General features: G+C 36.7%; 1 protein-coding gene and 1 non-coding gene across 2 annotated transcripts in view; both read right to left on the minus strand.

The window, feature by feature from the left end:
• HSD17B11 (hydroxysteroid 17-beta dehydrogenase 11) overlaps positions 1 to 23,007 on the minus strand; it is a 47,631-nt gene extending 24,624 nt beyond the window's left edge. Inside the window, exons 1-4 of the mRNA XM_037830223.1 lie at positions 22,637 to 23,007; positions 17,768 to 17,875; positions 13,652 to 13,783; positions 9,052 to 9,158 (exon numbers count right to left, since the gene is read on the minus strand). Of these exons, the coding sequence (XP_037686151.1) occupies positions 9,052 to 9,158; positions 13,652 to 13,783; positions 17,768 to 17,875; positions 22,637 to 22,846 (557 nt within the window). The 5' untranslated portion in view covers positions 22,847 to 23,007. The remainder of the gene's footprint in view (positions 1 to 9,051; positions 9,159 to 13,651; positions 13,784 to 17,767; positions 17,876 to 22,636) is intronic.
• Positions 23,008 to 24,210: 1,203 nt separating this feature from the next.
• On the minus strand, positions 24,211 to 24,319 carry LOC119530763. The gene has a single exon (XR_005216143.1). It is a non-coding gene; the product is annotated as a U6 spliceosomal RNA (small nuclear RNA).
• Between the last annotated feature and the right edge of the window lie 956 nt (positions 24,320 to 25,275).

A 25,275-nucleotide genomic window follows, 5' to 3' on the forward strand; every position in this document is an offset into this window, starting at 1 on the left:
TTAAGCCATCCAGTTTTTGGCACTTCTCTATGGCAGCTGTAGGAAACTAAGACAATTATACAGTCAAAAAATTTCACTTTTTTAGGTTTTATATTCCTTGAAATTGAAAGAGTCCCTACAAATAATCTGTCCAACAAAAAAGGATAAATGGAATAAGTAGAGCATATATGTAGAATGGCATACCATGCAAGAATTGAAAATGTATGCACACACATATTTATTAACATGCAATGGATGACTACATATTTGTATTTAAAATGTCCCAAAAATTATAATGAAATTTTACAGTGGTTGTTTCTGCATGGATTATCAGTAAAGTTTCTTTCTTTCTTTTATTAAACTGTATTTCTAATTTTAATTAAGTGAACATAAACTCCAAAAAGATATTAAAACTCGGAATTAACAATCTCAAGTTTGTTAAAAGAAATTTATATTTTTGAACTTTAGGGTGAATTTTTATATTTACACATGATATGAAAGCTAAAAGTGAATGGATATTTCCCCCACACTTTGTAAAATTATATCAAATTTCTTTTTCTTATTAATTGTCTGAATTAGTATACCTATTCAAAATTATTTTTAAGTAAAATTTCATTGCAAGGTAATCATTAGAACTCTATTTTGCCAAGTCTTTCCAAATTGACAACTTTCATGCAAATATATTTGCTGTTTAGTTTAGCTAGACATACTAGCCAGAGTTCCACAGCTCCTAAATTCAAAATACTTTTAGACAACAAAGTATCTAGCAAACAGAAGAAAACATTTAAGAATAGAATCAAAAGATCCACTTCCCGGGAGGCGGGGCAAGATGGCGGACTGGTGAGCTGTATGTTTTAGTTACTCCTCCAGTAAAGTAGGTAGAAAGCCAGGAACTGCGTGGACTGGACAACACAGAGCAATCTGACTTTGGGCATACTTCATACAACACTCATGAAAACATCAAACTGCTGAGATCAGCGAAATCTGTAAGTTTTTGTGGCCAGGGGACCCGCACCCCTCCCTGCCAGGCTGTCCCGTGGGAGGAGGGGCTGTCAGCTCCGGGAAGGAGAAGGGAGAACTGCAGTGGCAGCCCTTATCGGAAACTCATTCTACTGATCCAAACTCCAACCATAGATAGACTGAGACCAGACACCAGAGAATCTGAGAGCAGCCAGCCCAGCAGAGAGGAAACAGGCATAGAAAAAAACAACACAAAAAACTCCAAAATAAAAGCGAAGGATTTTTGGAGTTCTGGTGAACAAAGGGGAAGGGCAGAGCTCAGGCCCTGAGGCTCATATGCAAATCCCGAAGAAAAGCTGATCTCTCTGCCCTGCGGACCTTTCCTTAATGGCCCTAATTGCTTTGTCTCTTAGCATTTCAATAACCCATTAGATCTGTGAGGAGGGCCCTTTTTTTTTTTTTTTTTTTTTAATCCTTTTTTCTTTTTCTAAAACAATTACTCTAAGAAGCCCAATACAGAAAGCTTCAAAGACTTACAATTTGGGCAGGTCAAGACAAGAGCAGAACTAAGAGAGCTCTGAGACAAAAGGCAATAATCCAGTGGCTGAGAAAATTCACTAAACACCACAACTTCCCAAGAAAAGGGGGGTGTCTGCTCACAGCCATCATCCTGGTGGACAGGAAACACTCCTGCCCATCGCCAGCCCCATAGCCCAGAGCTGCCCCAGACAACCCAGTGTGACGGAAGTGCTTCAAATAACAGGCACACCCCAGAAAACTGGGCGTGGACATTAGCCTTCCCTGCAACCTCAGCTGATTGTCCCAGAATTCCGAAGGTAGAGCAGTGTGAATTAACAAAGCCCCATTCAGCCATCATTTCAGCAGACTGGGAGCCTCTCTACACAGCCCAGCAGCCCAGAACTGCCCTGGGGGGACGGTACTCACCTGTGACATAGCACAGTCATCCCTCAACAGAGGACCAGGGGTTGCACAGCCTGGAAGAGGGGCCCACTTGCAAGTCTCAAGAGCCATACGCCAATACCAAGGACTTGTGGGTCAGTGGCAGAGACAAACTGTGGCAGGACTGAACTGAAGGATTAGACTATTGCAGCAGTTTTAAAACTCCAGGATCACCAGGGAGATTTGATTGTTAGAGCCACCCCCCTTCCCTGACTGCCCAGAAACACGCCCCATATACAGGGCAGGCAACACCAACTACACACGCAAGCTTGGTACACCAATTGGACCCCATAAGACTCACTCCCCCACTCACCACAAAGGCTAAGCAGGGGAGAACTGGCTTGTGGAGAACAGGTGGCTCGTGGACGCCACCTGCTGGTTAGTTAGTTAAAGTGTACTCCACGAAGCTGTAGATCTGATAAATTAGAGATAACTACTTCAATTTGTCTACAAATCCTAAAAGAACCCTATCAAGTTCAGCAAATGCCAAGAGGCCAAAAACAACAGAAAATTATAAAGCATATGAAAAAACCAGACGATATGGACAACCCAAGCCCAACCACCCAAATCAAAAGATCTGAAGAGACACAGCACCTAGAGCAGCTACTCAAAGAACTAAAGATGAACAATGAGACCATAGTACGGGATACAAAGGATATCAAGAAGACCCTAGAAGAGCATAAAGAAGACATTGCAAGACTAAATAAAAAAATAGATGATCTTATGGAAATTAAAGAAACTGTTGACCAAATTAAAAAGATTCTGGACACTCATAGTACAAGACTAGAGGAAGTTGAACAACAAATCAGTGACCTGGAAGATGACAGAATGGAAAATGAAAGCATAAAAGAAAGAATGGGGAAAAAAATTGAAAAAATTGAAACGGACCTCAGGGATATGATAGATAATATAAAACGTCCAAATATAAGACTCATTGGTGTTCCAGAAGGGAAAGAAAAGGGTAAAGGTCTAGGAAGAGTATTCAAAGAAATTGTTGGGGAAAACTTCCCAAATCTTGTAAACAACATAAATACACAAATCATAAATGCTCAGCGAACTCCAAATAGAATAAATCCAAATAAACCCACTCCGAGACATAGTCTGATCACACTGTCAAACACGGAAGAGAAGGAGCAAGTTCTGAAAGCAGCAAGAGAAAAGCAATTCACCACATACAAAGGAAACAGCATAAGACTAAGTAGTGACTACTCAGCAGCCACCATGGAGGCGAGAAAGCAGTGGCACGATATATTTAAAATTCTGAGTGAGAAAAATTTCCAACCAAGAATACTTTATCCAGCAAAGCTCTCCTTCAAATTTGAGGGAGAGCTTAAATTTTTCACAGACAAACAAATGCTGAGAGAATTTGCTAACAAGAGACCTGCCCTACTGGAGATACTCAAGGGAGCCCTACAGACAGAGAAACAAAGACAGGACAGAGAGACTTGGAGAAAGGTTCAATACTAAAGAGATTCGGTATGGGTACAATAAAGGATATTAATAGACAGAGGGGAAAAATATGACAAACATAAACCAAAGGATAAGATGGCTGATTCAAGAAATGCCTTCACGGTTATAACGTTGAATGTAAATGGATTAAACTCCCCAATTAAAAGATATAGATTCGCAGAATGGATCAAAAAAAAATGAACCATCAATATGTTGCATACAAGAGACTCATCTTAGACACAGGGACACAAAGAAACTGAAAGTGAAAGGATGGAAAAAATATTTCATGCAAGCTACAGCCAAAAGAAAGCAGGTGTAGCAATATTAATCTCAGATAAAATAGACTTTAAATGCAGGGTTGTTTTGAGAGACAAAGAAGGCCACTATATACTAATAAAAGGGGCAATTCAACAAGAAGAAATAACAATTGTAAATGTCTATGCACCCAATCAATGTGCCACAAAATACATGAGAGAAACTCTGGCAAAACTAAAGGAAGCAATTGATGTTTCCACAATAATTGTGGGAGACTTCAACACATCACTCTCTCCTATAGATAGATCAACCAGACAGAAGACCAATAAGGAAACTGAAAACCTAAACAATCCGATAAATGAATCAGATTTAACAGACATATACAGTACATTACATCCCAAATCACCAGGATACACATACTTTTCTAGTGCTCACGGAACTTTCTCCAGAATGGATCATATGCTGGGACATAAAACAAGCCTCAATAAATTTAAAAGATCCACTTTCCTCCACCATGAATCCAGTTCTTTTATCTTGCATTTTTACACTAATCATTAAGACTGTTTAAATAAACTAAAAAAAAACAAAATATTTTTGTCCTGTAAGACGGGAGTTCAGAGTTGTAATCAGAATCTTTTGCTATGGCTGCAGCAGCTCAAGGTACGGACAGATGAGGGGTGGATTACAGGAAAAGAAGCAAGTAATTCTAGGTTACCTCTCATTTCATTCAAACAATGAGGAGCCAGAGCGTTGCCCATTGGGGGAAAGCATTCTAGAAGCTAAAATGAGAGGCGGCCCCTAAGATCAGAGACAAGAAAAGGCTGCCTACTTCCACCACTGCTATGCAACATTTTACTGGAACTTCTAGCCAGAGCAAGAAAAAGAAATAAAAGGCATCCAAATTAAAAAGGAAGAAATAAAACTTTCCCTATTTGCAGATGACATGATCCAATACAGAAAATCCTGAAAAATCCACAGCAAAGCTACTAGAACTAATAAACAAATTCAGCAAAGTGGCATGGTACCAGATCAACAACAGAGAAATTCATAGTGTCTCTATATTCTAGTAATTAACACTCTGAAGAGGAAATCAAGAAAAAAAGTTCCGTTTACTATAGCAACTCAAAGAATCAAATATCTAGGAATAAATTTAACCAAGGATGTGAAGAATCATATATATATATATATATTTATATATATATATAAAACCACAAAATATTGCTAAGAGAAATCAGAGATCTAAATAAACGGAAAGACATTCTGTGTTCACGGAATGGAAGAATAAACATTGTTAATATGTCAGTACTACCCAAAGTCTTACCATGCAATCCCAATCAAAATTCCAACAGCCTTCTCCACAGAAAATGAAGACCCAATCATCAATTCATATGGGAGAGCAAGGGTCCTTGAATAGCCAAAATCAGCTTGAAAAAGAACAAAGTTGGAGGACTCACACTTCCCAATTTCAAAACTTATACTACTACTATAGTAATCAAAACATATGATACTGGCACAAGGGCAGACAGACTGTGGTGGACTGAATTAGGTACTTCCTCAAAAGACATGCTCTTAAACTGAATCCAAATTCCTGTGGGGTGGAATTTATTTGTAAATAGGACCTTTTGAAAATGTTATTTTTAGTTGTGGTGTGGCTCAACTGAATCAGGATGAGTCTTAATCCATGTTACCAGAGATCTCATAAAGTGGAGAAGAAACAAAGTCAGAAGTCAGAGAAGGCCACAAGGAGGAGCCAGAGTCCAGAAGTCAGCAGAAACCAGAGGTGCAGAACTGAGGAGAGACTGATGGCTATGTGACGGGAGGCAGAGTTGCAAATAGAGAAACCCCCAATTGTGGCAAGCCAGCACCAGAATGCCACAGACTCCTGGAAGGCAGTAGAGTCTTGCTGATACCTTGATTTTGGATTTCTAGCCTCCAAAACTGTGAGACAATAACTGCTTGTTGTTTAAGCCAATCCATCGTGTGGTATATCTTCAAGAAAATGAGAGGACAACCAACAGAATGGGAGAAAACAGCTGGACACCATTTATCTGATAAAGTTTTAATATGGAGAATATACAAAGAACTCATAACTCAACAGCAAAAAGACACACAACCCAATTTAAGAATGGATGAAGGACTTGAATAGACATTTCTTCAAAGAAGACATACAAATGGCCAAAAAGGATATGAAGAGATGCTCACTCAAAATCATGTGATACCACCTCACACCAACTGGAATGGCTATTAAAATAACAACAAATGGAAAATAACAAGTGTTGGCAAGGATGCAGAGAAATAAGACCCCTTGTACATTGTTTGTTGGAATGTAAAATGGTGCAGCTGCTGTGGAAAACAGTTTGGCAGTTTCTCAGAAAGGTAAGTATAGAATTAGGATATGACTCAGCATTTTCACTTCCAGGTATATACCCTAAAGAATTGAAAGCAGGAAATCAAACAGATACTACTAAACCAATGTTCATAGCAATATTACTCACAATCGTCAAAAGTTGAAAACAACCTAAGTGTCCATCCACAGATGAATGGGTAAACAAAATGTGGTATATACATACAACGGAATATTATTCAGCTGAAAAAGGAATAAAATTCTGATAGATGCCACAACATGGATTTTGAAAACACTATGCTAGGAAAGAGAAGCCAATTATAATTAATACCACATGAAAGTAGTTAATATGGGAAATTTTATGCTGTACGTTATCACAATAAAAATTTAAAATAAAAGAAAAATCACACCTAAAACACAAAAATAAAATAACATAAAATAAAATAAAATGAGAGGTGGTACCTCACCAGAGATAGGGTGGGATATGTTTTTGTGTGAATATAGAGAAGTGGTATTGGAATATAATATCCACAGGCACGCTCATGTTATTGAACACAGGCAAGATCTCAGATTCTATGCTACTTGTATTACATTACATGATTTAAGCCTTACAACATCCTGGTGCATTAGATACTATTATTATTCCAACTTATGGATGATGAAACTCAAGCACAGAGAAAGTGAGTAACTTGCCCAATGTCACACAGCTAGTAAGTTATTGAATCAAGATTCATAACATTGTTATTCATTATAACTCTACCCTGGAAACAACACAAATAAAATAAACAGAATAGATAAATAAGTTGCTGTTTAGTCACATGATGCAATACTATACAGCCACGAAAATGATCAAATTACAGCTACCAATTAAACATGGGTAAATCTAACAAATATAGTGTGAATCCACGAATATAAAGATAAAAAAAAATAGGCAAAATTAATCTATGATATTACAAATCAACCTTTGGGGATGAAAAAAGGGGTAGTGATTAGAAAGAGTCCCAGGAGGAGCTGCTGGGGTCCTGTAATATTCTATCTTTTGACCTGCATGATGGCTAAAGGGATGTGTCCATTTTGCAGTCACTCATTGAGCTGTGCACTTATGATATATGTAATTTTATAAATGTATGTTATACTTCAATTAAAAAAAGTTAAAAAAAAAAAACAGTACCTCAGTTTAATCTGTCTAATTGTTAACAGCAGCAACTGATAAACTTTGCTTCCTGTGTCTCTGCAAAATTTCTACCATTGATCAGATACTGAGCAAAAATCAAAGAGCAACTGAATTGAAAACAACTGTAGTCAATTAAAAATCATAGATTCTAAACAGGAATTCTGCAAAGGCAAGCAAACCATAGATCTCTACCAAGGTTGGAAGTACACAGACACTGGTGTGGCTGCAGCCTTGCCTATTAGTCCAAATGGCACCTTTGTGTGAATTAGAATAAAACACCCTTCTTCTCAAGCTACTTGACTGCCATCAGCTGGAAAACTCATTCAAATCTAAAAGAGGCTGAATGTGAATGGTGTAGTGCACAACCTGCACAATTGCGTATGGCATTCCTGCTTCGATAATATTCAATGAGAATCCTATGCTTCCTCCAAAAGCATCATCATTAGTTCCCAGAAATAAATTTGTTCTCACACAAACCCAGTTAAGTTCCTTCATCCTCTCCTGGTGTTTACTGTCAAACACTTCGTAGAGCAGAATTAAATCAGAAGCAAAAAGAGCTGTTGTAATTACTACAGCAATGGGCGGGAGGAAGCGTGACAGTATTCCACAGCCCTATTGAATTCTTTGATGCACTAAGAGATTAGAGCCTGGTAGGGGAGTAAAAGGCCATGTTGTTGTTCAGCCGTGCACCTGCAACTATCCTTCATCAAGGAAGTGGGAGAAATGTCAAAATAATATTAGCCGTTGATGGCTGGGGGCCAATTTCCTTACTTAAACCAGCTCTGAAGAAGACAATATACCTTCTGGAATCCACATTACTGTTCTGTGACTGCTTTGTTATTTTATTTTTGAAAATTCAATCCAAGTCTTTAGTTTCAAACCTTTTAATTAGAAAACAAATAATGTTCAAATAAGAAAAAAGAAAAGAAAATATAGATGAACAACAACAAAAAAAAAAACAAAATAAAAATCACTTGACTTTCTATTATCTAAGTATAACCATTCTCTAGATGTGGTCAGGGTAAAACAGTCTGGTACATATCCTTGTGAACTTTTAAAATGCAAGTTATATGTATACACATTATATAAAAACAAATTACCCATCTGTGTCTACATCTGTATTTTTATACACATATCTGGAGGTCCATATACAACTATATCCATATTGTTTCTAGAATTTAGGTACTTATTTCCAAAAGAATGCAATGACAGAAAACAAATTTGAGCATTATGTATGTGTGAATATGTATTTGCACAATTGTAATTCAAGATTTTTAAAGTTATCACTTGTTAAAACATAGGAACAGCCAAGAATTACTAGAGCGTGTGTAACCAGCAGGATCCCCTCCCTGGTCATGACATTGGCCATGGTGGCCCCACTGACCAATTCGTTACAGTCCCAGGGGAGCACAATATACTGTGCCTGCTTGCTACAGTAAGTTTTCAGTTATTACAGTGGTATGGTTTTTTACAATTCCATTTTCTGAGTGCTTTGTGTTTAGAATCCCAGATTATACTAATTATGTCTCTTTCTCTCTTTTCACACTCTCTCTTTTGTATTCATATAATTTCATCCATTACTTAATTAAAAATTATTAATATTAATTTTTGTTCATGGTAAAAAAAAAAAGACAATTTCCTTGTTTTATAATTCCTTGGTGCTAAAAAGGATGAGAAATGCTTTAAATATTTTTTAAATACTTGTAATTGGATAATTTTCCTACAGCTACTTCTAGAACTGGTTACTAGTTGAAACCTAGAGGATATTAACAGCTGATAATGCTGTTGTACAAGAGATTCTGTAGAACTCTTTGTGCCTATTTCAGCAACTTCAAATCTATTTTCTTTAAAGGTAGTCCTCATTAGACAGGACAAAAAAAGTGGACAAAAATTAAGCATTGGACCCAATTAAGGAAATGTGTTCACATACCAGTAAGCCAGCAGGAAGGGGACCGCAATATGCCCAGCTGCTGAAGCCACAGTGACAATATGGCCATGATTATTCCTCATCATTGCTGGAAGAAATGCCTTTGTAGTCTAGAAATAGTTTTTATTAAAAGAGAAAAAAATAGTTTATTTGTGATTGGCAGACCCTTTGGGAATATTTTGAAACAAAGGTAGAATTTAATAACATTGTTCTTGGTATAAATGAAAAAAATCTAGGTTAACTGACAAACGTGGAAAATATAAAGCAATTAGATAGGATGCTCAGATGAGAAAGACTGAGAGAAACAAAACAGAAAACCTTGAGAACCCATCTCATTTCAACTGCTAACTTCTGGTGTCCCAAGTCCTCCATCTGTTGTCATCGATGTCTTATCATCTCGTGTTATTGAATCTGGATAATAATACAGTTATCAAAACAATTTACATTTAATGTAAAATTGTTAGACAATTGTTTATATCATCAAAATTTTGAAGGGACCAGCAATCTTCCAGTGATCACTGAGTGATTAATGCAATAAATACTTATTGAGCACCTATTATGTGCTGGGGATGCGGAAACAGATCAGACAAGGTTAGTACTCTCAAATACCCACAGTTTAATAGAGGCAGAGAGATAAGCAAACACGGAAGTCAAAAAAGTACAAAGACAGATGTCAATAACTTAGGAATATAAACATTAAAGAAGGCTGAGGGAGGAAGAAGATGGTGGCATAGAGAGGAGTGGAAGCTAGTTAGTCCCCCTGGAACAACTAATAAACAACCAGGAACAACTAGTAAATAATCTGGAATAACTGCGGGGGGACAAAAGTGACTGTCCACACATCAGACACCAACCTGGATTGGGAGGAATGCCCGAGATCACAGCATAAAATCTGTAAGTAAAAACTGCGGACCTGAGCCAAGAGCCCCTCCCCCACGGCCACCCAAACTGCAAAGCCTTGCTTTGATAGAGAGCAACACTCTCTGAACAAGTGAATATACCTCAGCCCAGCTCCAACTTGGGTTTTAATTAACAAGTGTTGACTGCTCAATACAAGCTACGAATCCCCAACAAGCAGACAGAGGCATTTGGTGACGACTGACCTTGGAGAGCTGGAGGACCTCTCTGGGAGGGAGGGTGAGCCCAGAGGACCAGGTGCTATCTCTGGCCGATGGGTGAAATTGAGAGTGGCCGCAGACTGGCCCTGAAGGTGGGGCTTTTTGTCCCCTTTTCGGCTCAGTGGAGAAAGCCTCAGACATTTTCAGTTCGCAGCTCTCTGACCCAGAGAAGGATGGAGATAGCAGAGTCAGAGTGACTATTCAAATAAAAATGGTATCTTCTGAGGGGGTGTGGTGTATCTTCCCTAAGAGGGAAAGGGTGTATCAATCTTCTAAGACACACCCTCAGGGAAACCTGATACTGAATATTGCTCCCTTCTGAGATCTGAGCCAGTTCTGGTCTGGGAAAACCTGATTGGGGTAACCAAGGAAAACAGATACCTAGACAACAGAAAACTACAAACTACACTAAGAAAAATGAAAGTATGGCCCAGTAAAAGGAAAAAACTTACACTTCAACTGAGATACAGGAATTGAAACAACTAATGCTAAATCAATTCAAGAAGTTTAGAAAAGATACAGCAAAAGAAAATGGAAACACTAGGCGTACATAAGGTAGAAATCGGAAGTCTGAGAAAACAATTGGCAGAATCTATGGAAATGAAAGGCACAACACAAGAGATGAAAGACACAATGGAAACATACAACAGCAGATCTCAAGAGGCGGAAGAAAACACTCAGGAACTGGAGAACAAGACACCTGAAAGCCTACACACAAAAGAACAGATAGAGAAAAGAATGGAAAAATATAAGCAAATAAGCAAAGTCTCCAGTTATTGAATGACAAGAAGAAATGCAGGAATGTACGTGTCATGGGTGTCCCAGAAGGAGAAGAGAAGGGAAAAGGGGCAGAAGGAATATTAGAGGAAATAATCAATGAAAATTTCCCATCTCTTATGAAAGACATAAAATCACAGATGTAAGAAGCACAGCATACCCCAAACAGAATAGATCTGAATAGGACTATGCCAAGACACTTAATAATCAGATTACCAAACGTCAAAGATAAAGAGAGAATCCTGAAAGCAGCAAGAGAAAAGCGATCCATTACATACAAAGGAAGCTTGATAAGATTATGAGCAGACTTCTCAATAGAAACCAGGGAGGCAAGAAGGAAGTGGTGTGATATATTTAAAATACTAAAAAAGAAAAACTATGAACCAAACTGTCCTTCAAATATGAGGGAGAGCTTAAAATATTTTCTAACAAACAAACAATGACAGAGTTTGTGAACAAGATACCTGAGCTGCGGGAAATACTAAAGGGAGCACTACAGACAGAAAGGAAAACAGTACTGAGAGGTTTGGAACACAATTTTGGGAGATAGTAGCACAGCAATGTAAGTACACTGAACAAAGATGACTGTGAGCATGGTTGAAAGAGTAAGGTTAGGAGCATGTGAGACACCAGAAGGAAAGAGGAAAGATAAAGACTGGGACTGTATAACTCAGTGAAACCTAGGGTACTCAACTAATTGTGATAGAAGTTACAAATATGTTTTTACATGAGGGAGAACAAATAAATGTCAACATTGCAAGGTGTTAAAAATAGGATGGGATTGGAGGGAAAATACAATCAATGCAAACTGGAGACTATAATTAACAGAAACATTGTATTATCCTTCCTTTAATGTAACAAAGGCAATATACCAAAGTTAAATGCATATGGGGGGTATAGGGGAGGGTTAAGGGACTCTTGGCATTGGTGATGTTGTCTGACTTTTTGGTTTAATGTCATCTTTCCTTTTGTCACTTCCTAGCTCTCATTTTTTTTTCTCTCTTTTTTTCTTTTGTCTCTCTACCTTCTTTGACTCTTCCTCCTTCTTTGTGGAAGAAATGGAGATGTCCTTATATGGATGTTGGTGATGGTGGTGAACACATAAATATGTGACTATACAGAGAACGATCGATTATTTACTTAGGACAGAATGTATAGTGTGTGAACAAAACCATCTTTAAAAAAACGGGTTGATGAAGAAACCCTGAGGGCACTATACTGAGTAAAATAAGACACATAAAGACAAATATTGTAGGGTCTCACTGTTACGAACTAGTTATAATATGTAAACTCATAGACATGAAATATACATTACCAGGATATAGAACAGGGCTAAAGAATGGGGAGCGGTTGCTTATTATGAGCAGAATGTTCAACTAGGGTGAACGTAAACATTTGGAAGTGGACAGAGGTGATGCTAGCATGTTGTGAGAATAACTAACAGTGCTCGATGGTGTGTGAATGTGGTGGAAAGGGTAAGCTCAGAATCACGTTATGTCACCAGAAGGAAATTTGGAGGTTAAAACATGGGAATGTATAAAACAGTGAATCTTGTGGTGGACAGTGTCCATGATTAACTGTACAAATATGAGAAATCTCTCTCATGAACTAGAGCAAATGTACGACACTATAAGTAGAAGTTAATAACAGAGGGGCATATAGGAAAAAATATATACCTATTGCAAACTATACGCTACAGTCAGTAGTATTTTAACATTTTTTCATCAACAGTAACAAATGTACTATACCAATATTATGAATCAATAATGGAGGGGGTGTGGTTAAGGGTATGGGAAGATTTGAGTTTCCCTTTTTTGTCTTTATTTCTTTTCTGGAGTAATGAAAATGTTCTAAAAATTGAAAAAAAAATAATTGTGGTGATGAATGCAGAGCTGCATGATGGTACCATGGGGAACTGATTGTACACTTTGGATCTTTGGATAATTGTATGGTTTGTGAACAATCTCAATTAAAAAACAAACAAACAAAAATACTGCATTGCCACCAGCCTCAATATTCCTATGAGATTAGTCATCCCAAACACAAATCCAAGAAAAATTTGAGAGATCTTTTAGGAACTTGTCATTTGGACAATATTCTGACTCTTCAAAAACACACACACACTTTTTAATGTGAAGTTCATAACAAAGTTTGCAATTTTGGGACCAAAAAATAATATGAGGCCTCAGTCTCATAAGAATCTGAAAGCAAAATGGGTTCACCTTTTATATTCTCACAGAAGATGACTTGGAATGTCCCTATTCTCTTCCTTTATCTCTGAATGGGATCACAAAGATGTGTGACCCATTTCAGAACTAACACGCACACACAGCTGAAGTTTATTATTCTTTTTTAGGGAGGAGGAAGAATAAATGATATAAATAAAAGATATTATAAAATCTTTTTATTTTATCTTTATAAATTTATAAGTTTTATATATATTGATATATATCTTTATATTTAGCTTTAGCTTTATAAATTTTAATTTATCTTTATAAAAGATATATGAAATGGTACAAATAAAAGAATAAATTGATGGGATTTGGTCATAGCATGGAAAACGATCTCTGCATATAATGTTATTAACTGGTACCTGGAGAAAACTTTAATATTGATTTGAAACTTTTTTATATCTGCTGCAAGAGCCACTTTAAACTTAATCTTCAGGTTATTCAAAAGAATGCTTTTGTAAAAGAAATCATACTTACCCAGAAATGGGCAAGTACATTTACTTCAAAAGTCTTTTCAATCTGAGGATCTTGTGTAGCAAACAAATCCGATGTGTAAACTACGCCAGCATTATTTACTAAAATACTAACATCTCCAATTTCTGCCTTCACCTTTAAAAATAAAGTAAGAAAAACAAATATATCATTAAAAGGTATGAGATTTGTATGCACTTGTCTAGTATATGTGGAAAAAAAAGTAATTTTGTAATATATGTGTCTATACGAAAAAACTTTTAAATTTTTTTAGCTACTTAACAGCTCTGCCTATAAGTCTACTTTTAGGTAGAAATTTTCTCTTGAGATTTCGTCTCTTGACTTTACTCTAGTGATTGTAGTCCACAAGGCATTTGGCTAAGGGATGGAAACATAGCCAGTGACAAATAGCAGCATTTGTCTTTAAAATACTACTCTAAAAGGTAAGCCAAAAAAAAAGTCAAAAAATTAATTGACCAGTTCAGGGACTATTATGGGGAACTGTGTAAATTTGATTACACCATTAGGTTGGCCACATCTTTTATTTCTTTATTTCTATTTCTTTATTTTCACGGTCACTCCAATCTCTTGCTCACCAGTCTTCCTCCATCAGGTGGCAGCAGGCTTAGGGGTGAAGAGAGAGCTCTCTAGTTAACCCGGAGTCCCGGCTCTGCCGCTCACTATCTGTTGGACCTTGAACTAGTTACTTAACCTTTCAAAATTTTAGTCCCTTCTCTGTAAAACAGAAATAATAATGCAGCTTCCTTATGAGTGGTGGGAACAAATGAGATAATGGGTGTAAAGGGACTAATATCTGGTATGCATAGTCAACTGCTATTATCATTATTATCGCTGATTATTACCTATCCATTTATACATGTCTGCAAGTATCATGTTTAAAGATTCATTTCTTAATCTTCTGAGGTGCCTATGAGGAAATAAAAATATGAAGCAAATAAGATAAAAAAATACATATTATGTTTTTCTAATATATATGTGTGGTATGTGGCTTTTTCCCTGTGATAATTAAATCTAGTTTGGCATTATTTCAGAAGGAAGAATATTTGAGAAATTAAAATGCTAAAGTGGGAGGGCTTACGTTGAGTTTTTAAAGCCAGATTTTAGAGGTCATTGTAACTATCATAGATAAAATGACTTTAGTTGAGAAAACAGAACCAAAACAAGGCTAACTGCTAATAGCAGTGGAGGGCTTCCACCGAATTATAAAGACTAGTTGTACTCTATAGGGAAGAACTGCAGGTAATAAAATTTTTTTTCAAAATAATTTTTATATCATTTGAACTCTCACATAATCAGTAGCAGTACCTTCAAATAAGAAAGCTCAAAGGATCTTGATCTTAAGCTTTACTTTTGATGAGACTCAAAGACCACAGTTCCAAGGCTAGGAATGCAAGAATATCTTTTAACACATTTTTTATGGTTCTTTGAGTAACTAAGCAACTTGGGTGGCTGGACCTAAAGTTATAATGCGTTTTGCTATACCTTGTTTTCCAAATAAAAGCTAACTGCTTTTAATAGAGGTATTTAGAGAAAGTGCTATGGTGTATTGGGGGTTGAGGGAAGAGGGATGTGGTAAATAGCCTATGAGAGGCTCTCACTGTGCTAGGCATTTTACATCATTTATCTCATTTAATTCTCATAACAATTCTGTGAGGTAGCAACCTTAGTATGCCACCTTGCAGATGAGAAAATTGAAGCACAGAATGGTTAAGATTCTTGTCCAAGGTCAAAAGAGCTAGCAAATGATGGAGCTGAGACTCTTCCAGATCTGTCTTCTCTCAGAGCCCAAATTATGCCACCTCAAGCAGAAAGGAAGTCAGGAGACAAAAGTCCATCAACACCCCAGCAGGACATCAGTGTGCCTACAGAAGGCTCGTCAGCCAGAATTGAATTTTATCAGATTATATTTAAATTAGTAAGAGTGACAAGCTAAGTTAGTTGGCTCCTGATCAACACAATTTGCGTCTATGGCCACATGTCTAGCACAATATGAAAATTGTTGTTCAGAACAATGACCCTTAAATTACCAAGAAAAGCAGGACATTTTTATGCAGTTGGATGGATACAGCTGTTGTAATGCCTCTGAATTAATATCACTTTATAAATTTCTGTTTTATTACCAAAGAATTTGCTCAGACATTCTCTACCCTTCATCCTTGAGCTCTCCATCATCACCTAGGGTCTTGCCAGGATGTGAATGCCTGGTCTGCACATTTCTTAATAATGCGAGAAAGCTGGAAGTTTGTTTAGGTGGCATAAAAATGTCTTGATACCAAAACAGTCCCATTAAACTACCTACTTCAAAATATCTGATAATCATGTTTCCATGTATATACTCTATTTAAGGAGACTAGAAAGCATATAGTCTATTTTAGAATAATTTCAATAAAACACTGTAGTTAAAATATATGTAGTAGGTTAAAATAATAAAATTATCTTGTCCAGAACAACCTATTCCCAGATTAGTCTGCAAACAAATGTTTTCCCTTTAGGTAACTAAGGATTCTCCCAACAATGACTATTAACAAAGTTATACACATAATATTGGTAGTTCTATTATAATACTGTTAATTAATATCTACAAAAGTGATTACTGTATGCCAGGTACTATTCTAAGTATTACACATCATTCACTCATTTAATCCCCATAACAACCCTATGGGGAAGGTACTGCTGCAATCCCCATTTTATACTTGAAGAAACTAGGCACTGAGAGGTTAAGTAACTTGCCCAAGGTCATATAGCTAGCATACATGGAAGGGCAGCATTTGAATCTGCACAGTCCAGCTCTAGAACCCAGGTTCTTAAACACTATGCAATGTACTCATCTCTATGAAGGATTCTCATTGCTCATTTAGGTCAACAGTTATTGTTAAATGGAGATATTTCTTGCCTGTAGGTCTTGCTCTTACTTTAGCCCTGCCTGGAAAGCCATTTCACACCCTTGGCCTGGGTAACTTCTACTTATTCTTTTGATTTAGCTCAGGCTTCATGAACAATAGAGGCATCAGTTTGAAATTAAAGATTATAATCTAAAAATAAAAGTTAAAAATGACTCCACTGTGTGATTGTGAAAAACTTGTGGCTCACATTCCCTTTATCCAGTGTATGGACAGATGAGTAGAAAAATGGGGACAAAAAGTAAATGAATAATGGGGGGTGGGTATAGGATGTTTGGGCATTCTTTTTTACTTTTTTTTTAATTCTTCTTCCTATTTTTATTTTTTGGAGTAATAAAAATGTTCAACAATCAATAATGGTGATGAATGGACAACTATATAATAATACTGTGAACAACTAATTGTACACTTTGGATAATTGTATGGTATGTGAATATATCTCAATAAAATTGCATAAAAATGTAAAAAAAAAAATGGCCCCAAATCTAAAATTCCCTAAACAAAGAGATTCTCAAGACTGGTTGATTCAGAATCTTTAAACCGTACTGAATTAGAGTATCCAGGGATGAGAATCCAGGAATGTGTATTTTAAGGAATCTGCCAAGGAAATTCTGATGATTCCCCAGCAGTTTCCTTTCTACATTGAAATATTTAGTTAACTGGTACATCCAAGTTTGCATTCAGGGTGAAACTCCATTTTATATACAGCATATCTCAGTTGTATACAGAAAAGGCAAACAATACTTTAAAGATATAGATCTATCTACTATAAAAGTTCAATAAAGAATGTGTTTATCCTAACTTTCTAACTTAATTCTATCCTATCAGTGATGCTGCAAATGTCATCATCCAAGGATTATCTGCATCAGAATCAGTTGGGGTGGGGAGCTGGGGGGTGGAGAACAGTGATGCAAAACATGCAGATTTCTCAGCCTCACTAATGACCTTCTGAAAAAAAACCTCTAGGGGTGGGGCCCAAGAATGTATATTTTTAACAAACGCTGGGAGATTCCAAAACACACTCAAGTCTGGGAACCACAGTCCCAGGTTGTAGTTCTGGGCCTGCCACCGGCTAACTGCAGGACCTTAGGAAAATCATAGAATTTCTCAGTTACCTCTATCTGCCACATGCTCTAACATGATATAAAATATCCCTCCCAGCTCTAACATGATATAATTCTACCCAAATGTAAATTTTCACCTTCTTCGCAGAGCTGTAAATATCTTCTCGGTTACTACAGTCCACCACAAAGGAATGAACCGTGGCACCCAGTCTCCTGCATTCTGCTGCTGTATCCTCAATTCCATGCTAGGAAAAGCAAGAAAGAGGGTGAGAGATAAAATAAATGATATTAGCATATTATATCAGGCAGCTGAAAAGAGTAGTCATGTTCTTCGAACTTGGATTCTTGAATTTGGATTTAACAGTCACATAATTTTGAAAAGAGTACTCTACTCTCAGTACTGTGACTAACTTCTTGTATTTGGTACTGATTTTAAAGCAAGCATTTTTTTAGAAGACAAAAATCTTAAAATACTAGTTTTATTTTGATGAATTTCACCTACTTTGTGCATATTATATGGATTCTTTACTAGGCTTTAAAAAATAAAGTCAAGTCTTTTTTTTTCCATATCAGTAAAAAGTACTGATCATCACAGATGAGTGGAAAAATGGGGACAAAAATTAGATGAAGAATAGGGTGGGATGGAGGGGATAGAAAGATTTAGGTGTTCTTTTTTGCTTTTATTTTTATTTTGGAGTAAGGAAAAGGTTCAAAAATTGATTCTGGTAATGAACACACAAATGTATGATGGTGCTGTGAATAAGTGATTGTACACTGTGGATGACTGTAGGGTGTGTGAATATATCTCAACAAAATCATATCAAAAAAGGAAACGAACAATGCGGGGGGGGGATGGGATGCTTTGGATGTTCTTTTTTATTTTAACTTTAGTTTTATTTTTTGGAGTAATGAAAATGTTCAAAGATTGACTGCGGTGATAAATGCACAACTATATGACCATACTGTGAACAACTGATTGTATACTTTGAATGATTGCATGTTATGTGAATATATCTCAATAAAATTGCATTTAAAAAAAAACTACTGACCATCAATTTATTGGATGCAAAATAAGTAAGTAATGAGTTAATTACAGATCATTTGTTCATTCAGTCCTTCAACATTTTAAAGTGTGTGTTATAATCACTATGTTTAGAAGAAACTTATGCACGCAAATACAACCTCCAGGAGCTCACAATTTAGGAGAAACATAAAATAAGTAAAATATCTAGATTAGACGATATGAAATTGTTATTGTCATATGTAATAAACGATTGACTATAGTTCAACTTAATGTATTGTAGCAAGTATAATGATAGAGCTACATACAAGGAGAAACAGGAACACAGAAGAGGGGCAAGCAGTACTACTCTAGAGTACAGTACAGTAGAGTAGAACAACCAGATAAAGAAGTGGTGACATTTATATGAAATATCTAGAAGCAAATATATAGAGACAGAAAGTAGATTAGAGGTTACCAAAAGCTAGAAGGTAGAGGAAATGGGGAGTTAATGCTTATATGGTAAAGAGTTTCTGTTTGGGGTGATGCAAAAGTTTTGGTAATGGAAAGTAGAGATGGTGGCACAATATTGTGAATATAATTAATATCACTGAAATTGCACACATGAAAGTAGTTAAAATGGGATAGTCTGTATATATATTACCATGATAAAAAAAATAAATAAAAAGAGGTGGTGAAAGGGCAGGCCAGGATAGGAGAATGGTCCTTGGAAAGTACTAGTGGATCTTTGTTGCTGGATCACAAGTTCAAGGCAAGCAAGAGTCCACATTAAAGGCATTATGTGACATTAAGAAGTTTTGCCCAAAAAGTTAACTGGTGGGGGGCACTCATTGAGTTATACAGTCACATTTGTGTACTATATAGATTATTCTGGCTAACGTATGCAGGGCAGATTTTAGGGGACAATACTGGAGAAATAGCAAGAAATTAGAAGACGGTTACAGTGATACAGGTATGAGATAAATGCTTGAATTATGGCACTAATACAAAGACTACAGAGGAGAGAATAATTTTTTAAAATTATATTTAGGTGGCAAAATCAGCAGGACTTGGTGATTGGTTGAAGAAGGAGGGGAAGGAGCCACATCTGACATTCTTGTTTTTAGCTTGGATAGCTGGCAAGAAGGTGGTGCAACATCTGAGACAGAGATTACAGGAAAAGAACAGATTTGGGAAAAGGGATGATGAGGCAACTGGGGACATTGGTTTTGAATTGCCTTGAATTAAGAATCATACCACAGAGTTGTTTTTGTTTTTTGTTTTTATTTTTGCTTATTTGCATTTGATTAATTTTGTAGCTTTCTTATTTTATGAGAATATCTCAAAAGATATCTTGGATTGAGCTCTGCAGGCCCAGAAATTATCATCAGCTAATGCAGTAGTAGACAGGCCCTGGGAGAATTTAATACATTTACCCACAGGTAACATAGAGAATCAGAGTACCAGTGTATAAATTTGCTAGTAAATGGCAATGTTGCAAAAAAACAAATTTGGGCACCTATGGAAGGAATTAGCACTTTGTGTAGTGAGCTTTGTTACGGAAGTAAAAGGAAATGGGTGCTTTTCCTTTACTGAAATCTCCCACAAAAACTGCAGTAAATCTAGTGAGGATTCCCCAAGGTTTATCAAAACGTCTCAGATAAACTGTATGTAGGTCTTAATAGGCTGCTTTTAACATGCCTCTTTAAAAGTATATCATGTTAATTCTTTGAGTCTTCTCTTTATTAAATTCAGTCCCTTATTTGGAATGAGTTTTACAATTTAAATCCATTTTCCATTTATTCTTTTTCCAGAAATTTGTTTATTATTTGCTGGCTTTCTAAAACTACTAATGGACTGAGTGGGTGGAGACAAAGAGGTTTCTTTCATATTTGCTGTCTCACTTTTACTCTACTTTGTTGGACTGTCTCACATGGGTCAAGGTCTGCTTTCGACACCTTCTGAACAGTGCAATAAATTTCAGTTCTCATTTTCTCCAGCAATAACTTCAGACAGCTCCTATGTTCATTTGGTAAGAAATAAAACATAAGCAGACCTTTGGGGGGGGGGGATGGATTCATCCTTTGAAATTATTCTTAGCACAGTGGAACTGCTCGTAATTTTTTAGGATTTCCCTTGGTAACTTTTTTCCTAATGTGTAGGATTCAGCTCTTAAATTTTAATCCTGGGCTCTCCTTTAGTCTTTATTATACTTTGCCCTCTAACAGCACAACAAAACCTTTTCACCAATGATCTAGATTACTAAAAATTTAAATGTTTTTCTGATTCCTCCCATTAGTTTTCTTATTCATTAATTCACGTTATCATTCAATAAACAGTCTTTGAGCACATACTATGTACTTAGCACTTACTGATTTATCTTCCACAACTAATCTAAACAGGCACTGGGGTGGGGGTGGGAAGACGGGGGGGTCGGGGAGAATGGTCAGTGCTGGGTTAATAGTCTTGCTACTCAAGAAACAGGAATTGACAGTTTAGCTATATAAAGCATTATCTATATAATGCTATATAAAGCATCCCAATTCATGGAATGCTTTCAATTTTAAAGAATAAAGCAGAAGCCACCACTAGTACCTCACTAAATTTATGTTCCTCTTTTTGTAGACTTAACGACATGAAGATGCCAGTCCCTGAGATCTTAAGATTGATACATTTGGACATTGCTATCCTCACTGGTTGGGTTTATCTGAGAAACTGTCTCTGGGGACAATTTGTCTTTGTGCCCCTGGTGAAAACAATTTGATCTGGCCCCTGCCTACCATTCCAGCTGGATCGCATGACAATCTCAAACTTCCTCATTCATTCTCCACACATCCACCAGTCCAAAAGCTTTACATCTCTAGTTTCTTCTACCTGGACTGCTCAAAACTCCCACTGCGCTTTCCTTTCCCCAGTCCCAGCCAGGTTTAGTGGCTCTCAGTCTTTTAGATTTTAAAATCTGTAAAATTTTAAGAAAAATAGAGTGAACTGTGTATATAAACTAGGACTGTCAACTTTAAATTTTTCCAAACTAAAAACTAACAAAGCAACTCTCATGTACGTTTATGGTAATTTCATTTAAAGAGTAGGAAGGACATAATCTCAAAAGAAAAGATGGAATATTTAAATTAAACCAATTTAATCTAACAAAAACTCACTACATTGTCCTTAATTTTCTGACTGCTTCAACACTCTGGTCCGACAAGCCATTGTCATCTCTTATCTGTATCATCAGTAGCCTCCTAACTGCTCTCCCTGCTTCTGCCCTTGCTCCCCTTCAATGTTTTCTCAACATAGCAGTCTGAGAATCCTCAATATAAATTCGCTTAAAACCCTCTCCTGGCCCCTCCCTGAACTCTAGATCATTGACTAGAGTGTAATGGACCATGTTTCAGTCTGTCAAGTGCTTTCCAGAAATCCTTTGTACCATCTGTAAAATAAAAAGTATCTGGGTCCTTCTCTTTACCCTAAGCCAGTATCTGTCCTGGGTAAAGAAATTACATTGAAGTTCTTTTCTTCTTTTCCTTTTTTTATTGTTTTTACCTAAAGATGATTTTTAAAAACTACTCTTGACAATCGGTATGGTAAAGTGATATTGCTTTCTGTTGACATAATCTTTTAAACCCACTTATATCAGTTACCGCAAGTAGGATTTTTTATTAGGTACAAGCTTCTTACTCTTTTAATATACTAGCTAAAACGATTACTTTTTCCATATGATTAAGACAGACGGATCATGAAATCAGGTTCAGGAGCCGATTACGAATTGCTTTCAGTACAAAAGTGCGGGTAAATTTACAGTGTCTAATTACGGATAGGAAGTAACTGGGAATCTTACATTCTCTAGGTCCGTTCATCATCCGACCATAGACACATTGATTAATCCATATCGCTCCTCCCCACATCTGTAAAACAGTAGTAGTAATTTTTTCTACCTATTTTACCGAGACTCTGTAAGAGATCGTTGCCTAAAGGTACTACAGTAAAACATAAAAAGCACTATTACCTTATTTATATCCCAAAGAACCAGTCTGCTTTTAAGTTTGGCAAATTCAAAGGCAGTGAGTCTCCCAATTCCATGTCCAGCTCCAGTAATCAGAACGATTTCTCCGGCGACTGATTTCCTCCTCTTAGGAATTAAAAGCTTCAGGAAAGACTCTAAGAGGAAGAGGATCAGAAAGGGCAGAAGAAGGAGAACGTCTAGAAAGAATTTCATCCTTTTTGTTGCTGCGAGCTCTTGGCAGGTTATAACAATCAACCTAAATTGCTGTTGGAGGAGCTGTTAGGCTACAAAAAGCACAGTGAGTAAAGACGAGAGCATAGAAGGGCTCCCCTATCAAAAGAAACCAGCACTCGGAAACCGTTCCTTCCGCGGGGCTGGGCTGCGCTTTGTTAGGTCTTTTGCAATTGGCTGGGGGATAAGAGCGGAGCGATCGCTCGCTTGCTCATATCTGGGAGGGACAAAGTCCCAATGAGAACAAAGCTTCCTAGTTCTTTTTTCGCTCAGCCCTAGCATTACGGCCAAGATGGTCTTTTACCCATTTTCTTTCTGTCTTGTGAGCCGTTAGTTACCCGCTTTCTTCCTAGATTTGATAAATTCCTGTCCCTTACAAGGATAGGAGACAAGTTTCCCGGAGTCTAGAGGGTTTTTTGAGTCATGGTTGCTTATCGCTAGATAAGGGATGCAAATGTCGTTTTCTGTCTTAAAGGATCCTGAGGGGCAGGCCACTTTTCCTGCTCCCTGTTGAGAAAAAACGCTACATCAAATTTTATTTTGAATTAGCTGTCCGCTAGAGGACAGAGGGGTTTTGTACTTTCAAGGAGAGCTAGAATCAAACCACAGAAAAAGTCTGATCGTATTAAAGAGGATTGCTTCCAGAAGGAAGAGAAGTATAGTTGGATAGCTATTTTGTCCTCAGCTAAAGAAACCTATTAGAATTTGTGGAAAAAGAAAAAGAAAAAAGCATGTTTTACACTTTTAGTAATTGTGTCTTTATCCTCGCGAACTCTTAACCCTCTTAATCATCCTGCCTCTAGGGTGAATAATAGAAAAAAAATCACTTTCTCTAAAGATTACCTATATAGTTTTTGGTCTAGTGGCCTATTTATGTGGATATTCGATGTATGTTAACTGGCGATATTTGCTAAAAAACAAAAACAAACAAACAAAAACCCTTACAGATTGGTTCCTGAAAGAAAAGACGTAACTCAGGGCTTGAATGGGATAAGAGTTTAATAACTGTCTGTTACAACAATTATTTCAATTCAGTTCTTAACAGTATTTGAATTTGGGCTTTCTGCAAGACACGCTAGTGCTTTGGAAGCAATAATTGTCATGTGGGTAATTAATGGTCAACTTTTATAATTAAGAGCCTAAGGGAGCACAAAAAATTGAAGTTCACAAATCATTCGATTTCTTTCCTCCTTCTTAAGTAACCCTACATTGTGATGGGGACAAAGAGATAGTGACAGACCCATAAAAGTAGAATTCCATGTGGAGTTCTTTTTTTTTTTCCAACCATTTTTTTTTATTGTAGAATGTAACATATATACATAAGAGTGATAACTTTCCAAGTGCAAAAAAATATGAAACGCTTCACGAATTTGTATGTCATCCTTGTGCCGGGGCCATGCTAATCTTCTCTCTGTATCATTCCAATTTTAGTATATGTGCTGCCAAAGCAAGCACTGTGGAATTCTTTTTAATCCTGAATATCATCAGCAACTTTTTCTTATAGTCCCCAAATCCAAGTGTACAATAGCACAAAGACCTATAGAGTTTCCCAAGTTTTATCCCACATATATTATCACATTTAATTTTCAAAAGCCTTCTAGGAAGTAGAGAAGAAAAATATTTATATCCCTATTTTATAAATGAATAAATCAGATTTACTTTCTAAAGATTCTGCAGCAAACAAAAGCATAACTGGGGCTAGACATATAGTCAGGGCTTTGTTAAACTTTTTGCCTGACACCAGCAGGAAGAAATTGCATTTTACATGGCAATCTAGTACGTGTGTGTGTGTTTGCTTTCATATATGTTAATTTCATATATATTGAGGCTCTAGCTCTGCTATTACTAGTCCATTCTATTAAAAAATTGTAATGATAGTTTTTTAATGCAATTTTATTGATATATATTCATATAGCATACAATCATCCAAAGTGCACAATCAGTTGTTCACAGTATCATCATGATTTTGTACTCATCACCATAATCAATTTTTTGAATATTTTCATTACTCTAAAAAATAAAACTAAGAATAAAAATAAAAATAAAAGTAAAAGAGAACATCCAAAACACCTCATACAGCATCCCCCAACACACATACCGCATCTTTCTATGGGAACATTAAACTTCCCCACCTGTGGAATTCCACAGAAGAAAGGCCGGTAGCACTTAAAGGTGGCAGTCCAGGCAAACCCAACACTGGACTCAATTGTGGGCATGAGTTACTGCTGAGGCCCCTAGGATGCTGTGTTAAAAACTGTAGGAAGGTGTAATGTATGGACCAAACCAACATGAACCGTAAGCAGATAGCTGCCCTGCACGACAGCAGGTGCCGGCCTGTCTACAAGGGAATGAGGACCAAAAGTATGTATATAACAATGGAAGTCACTGAAGCCTAACGGAGTTTACCCAGG

The sequence above is a fragment of the Choloepus didactylus genome, chromosome 3 (genome assembly GCF_015220235.1).
Source record: "Choloepus didactylus isolate mChoDid1 chromosome 3, mChoDid1.pri, whole genome shotgun sequence".
NCBI classification, from domain to species: Eukaryota; Metazoa; Chordata; class Mammalia; order Pilosa; family Megalonychidae; genus Choloepus; species Choloepus didactylus.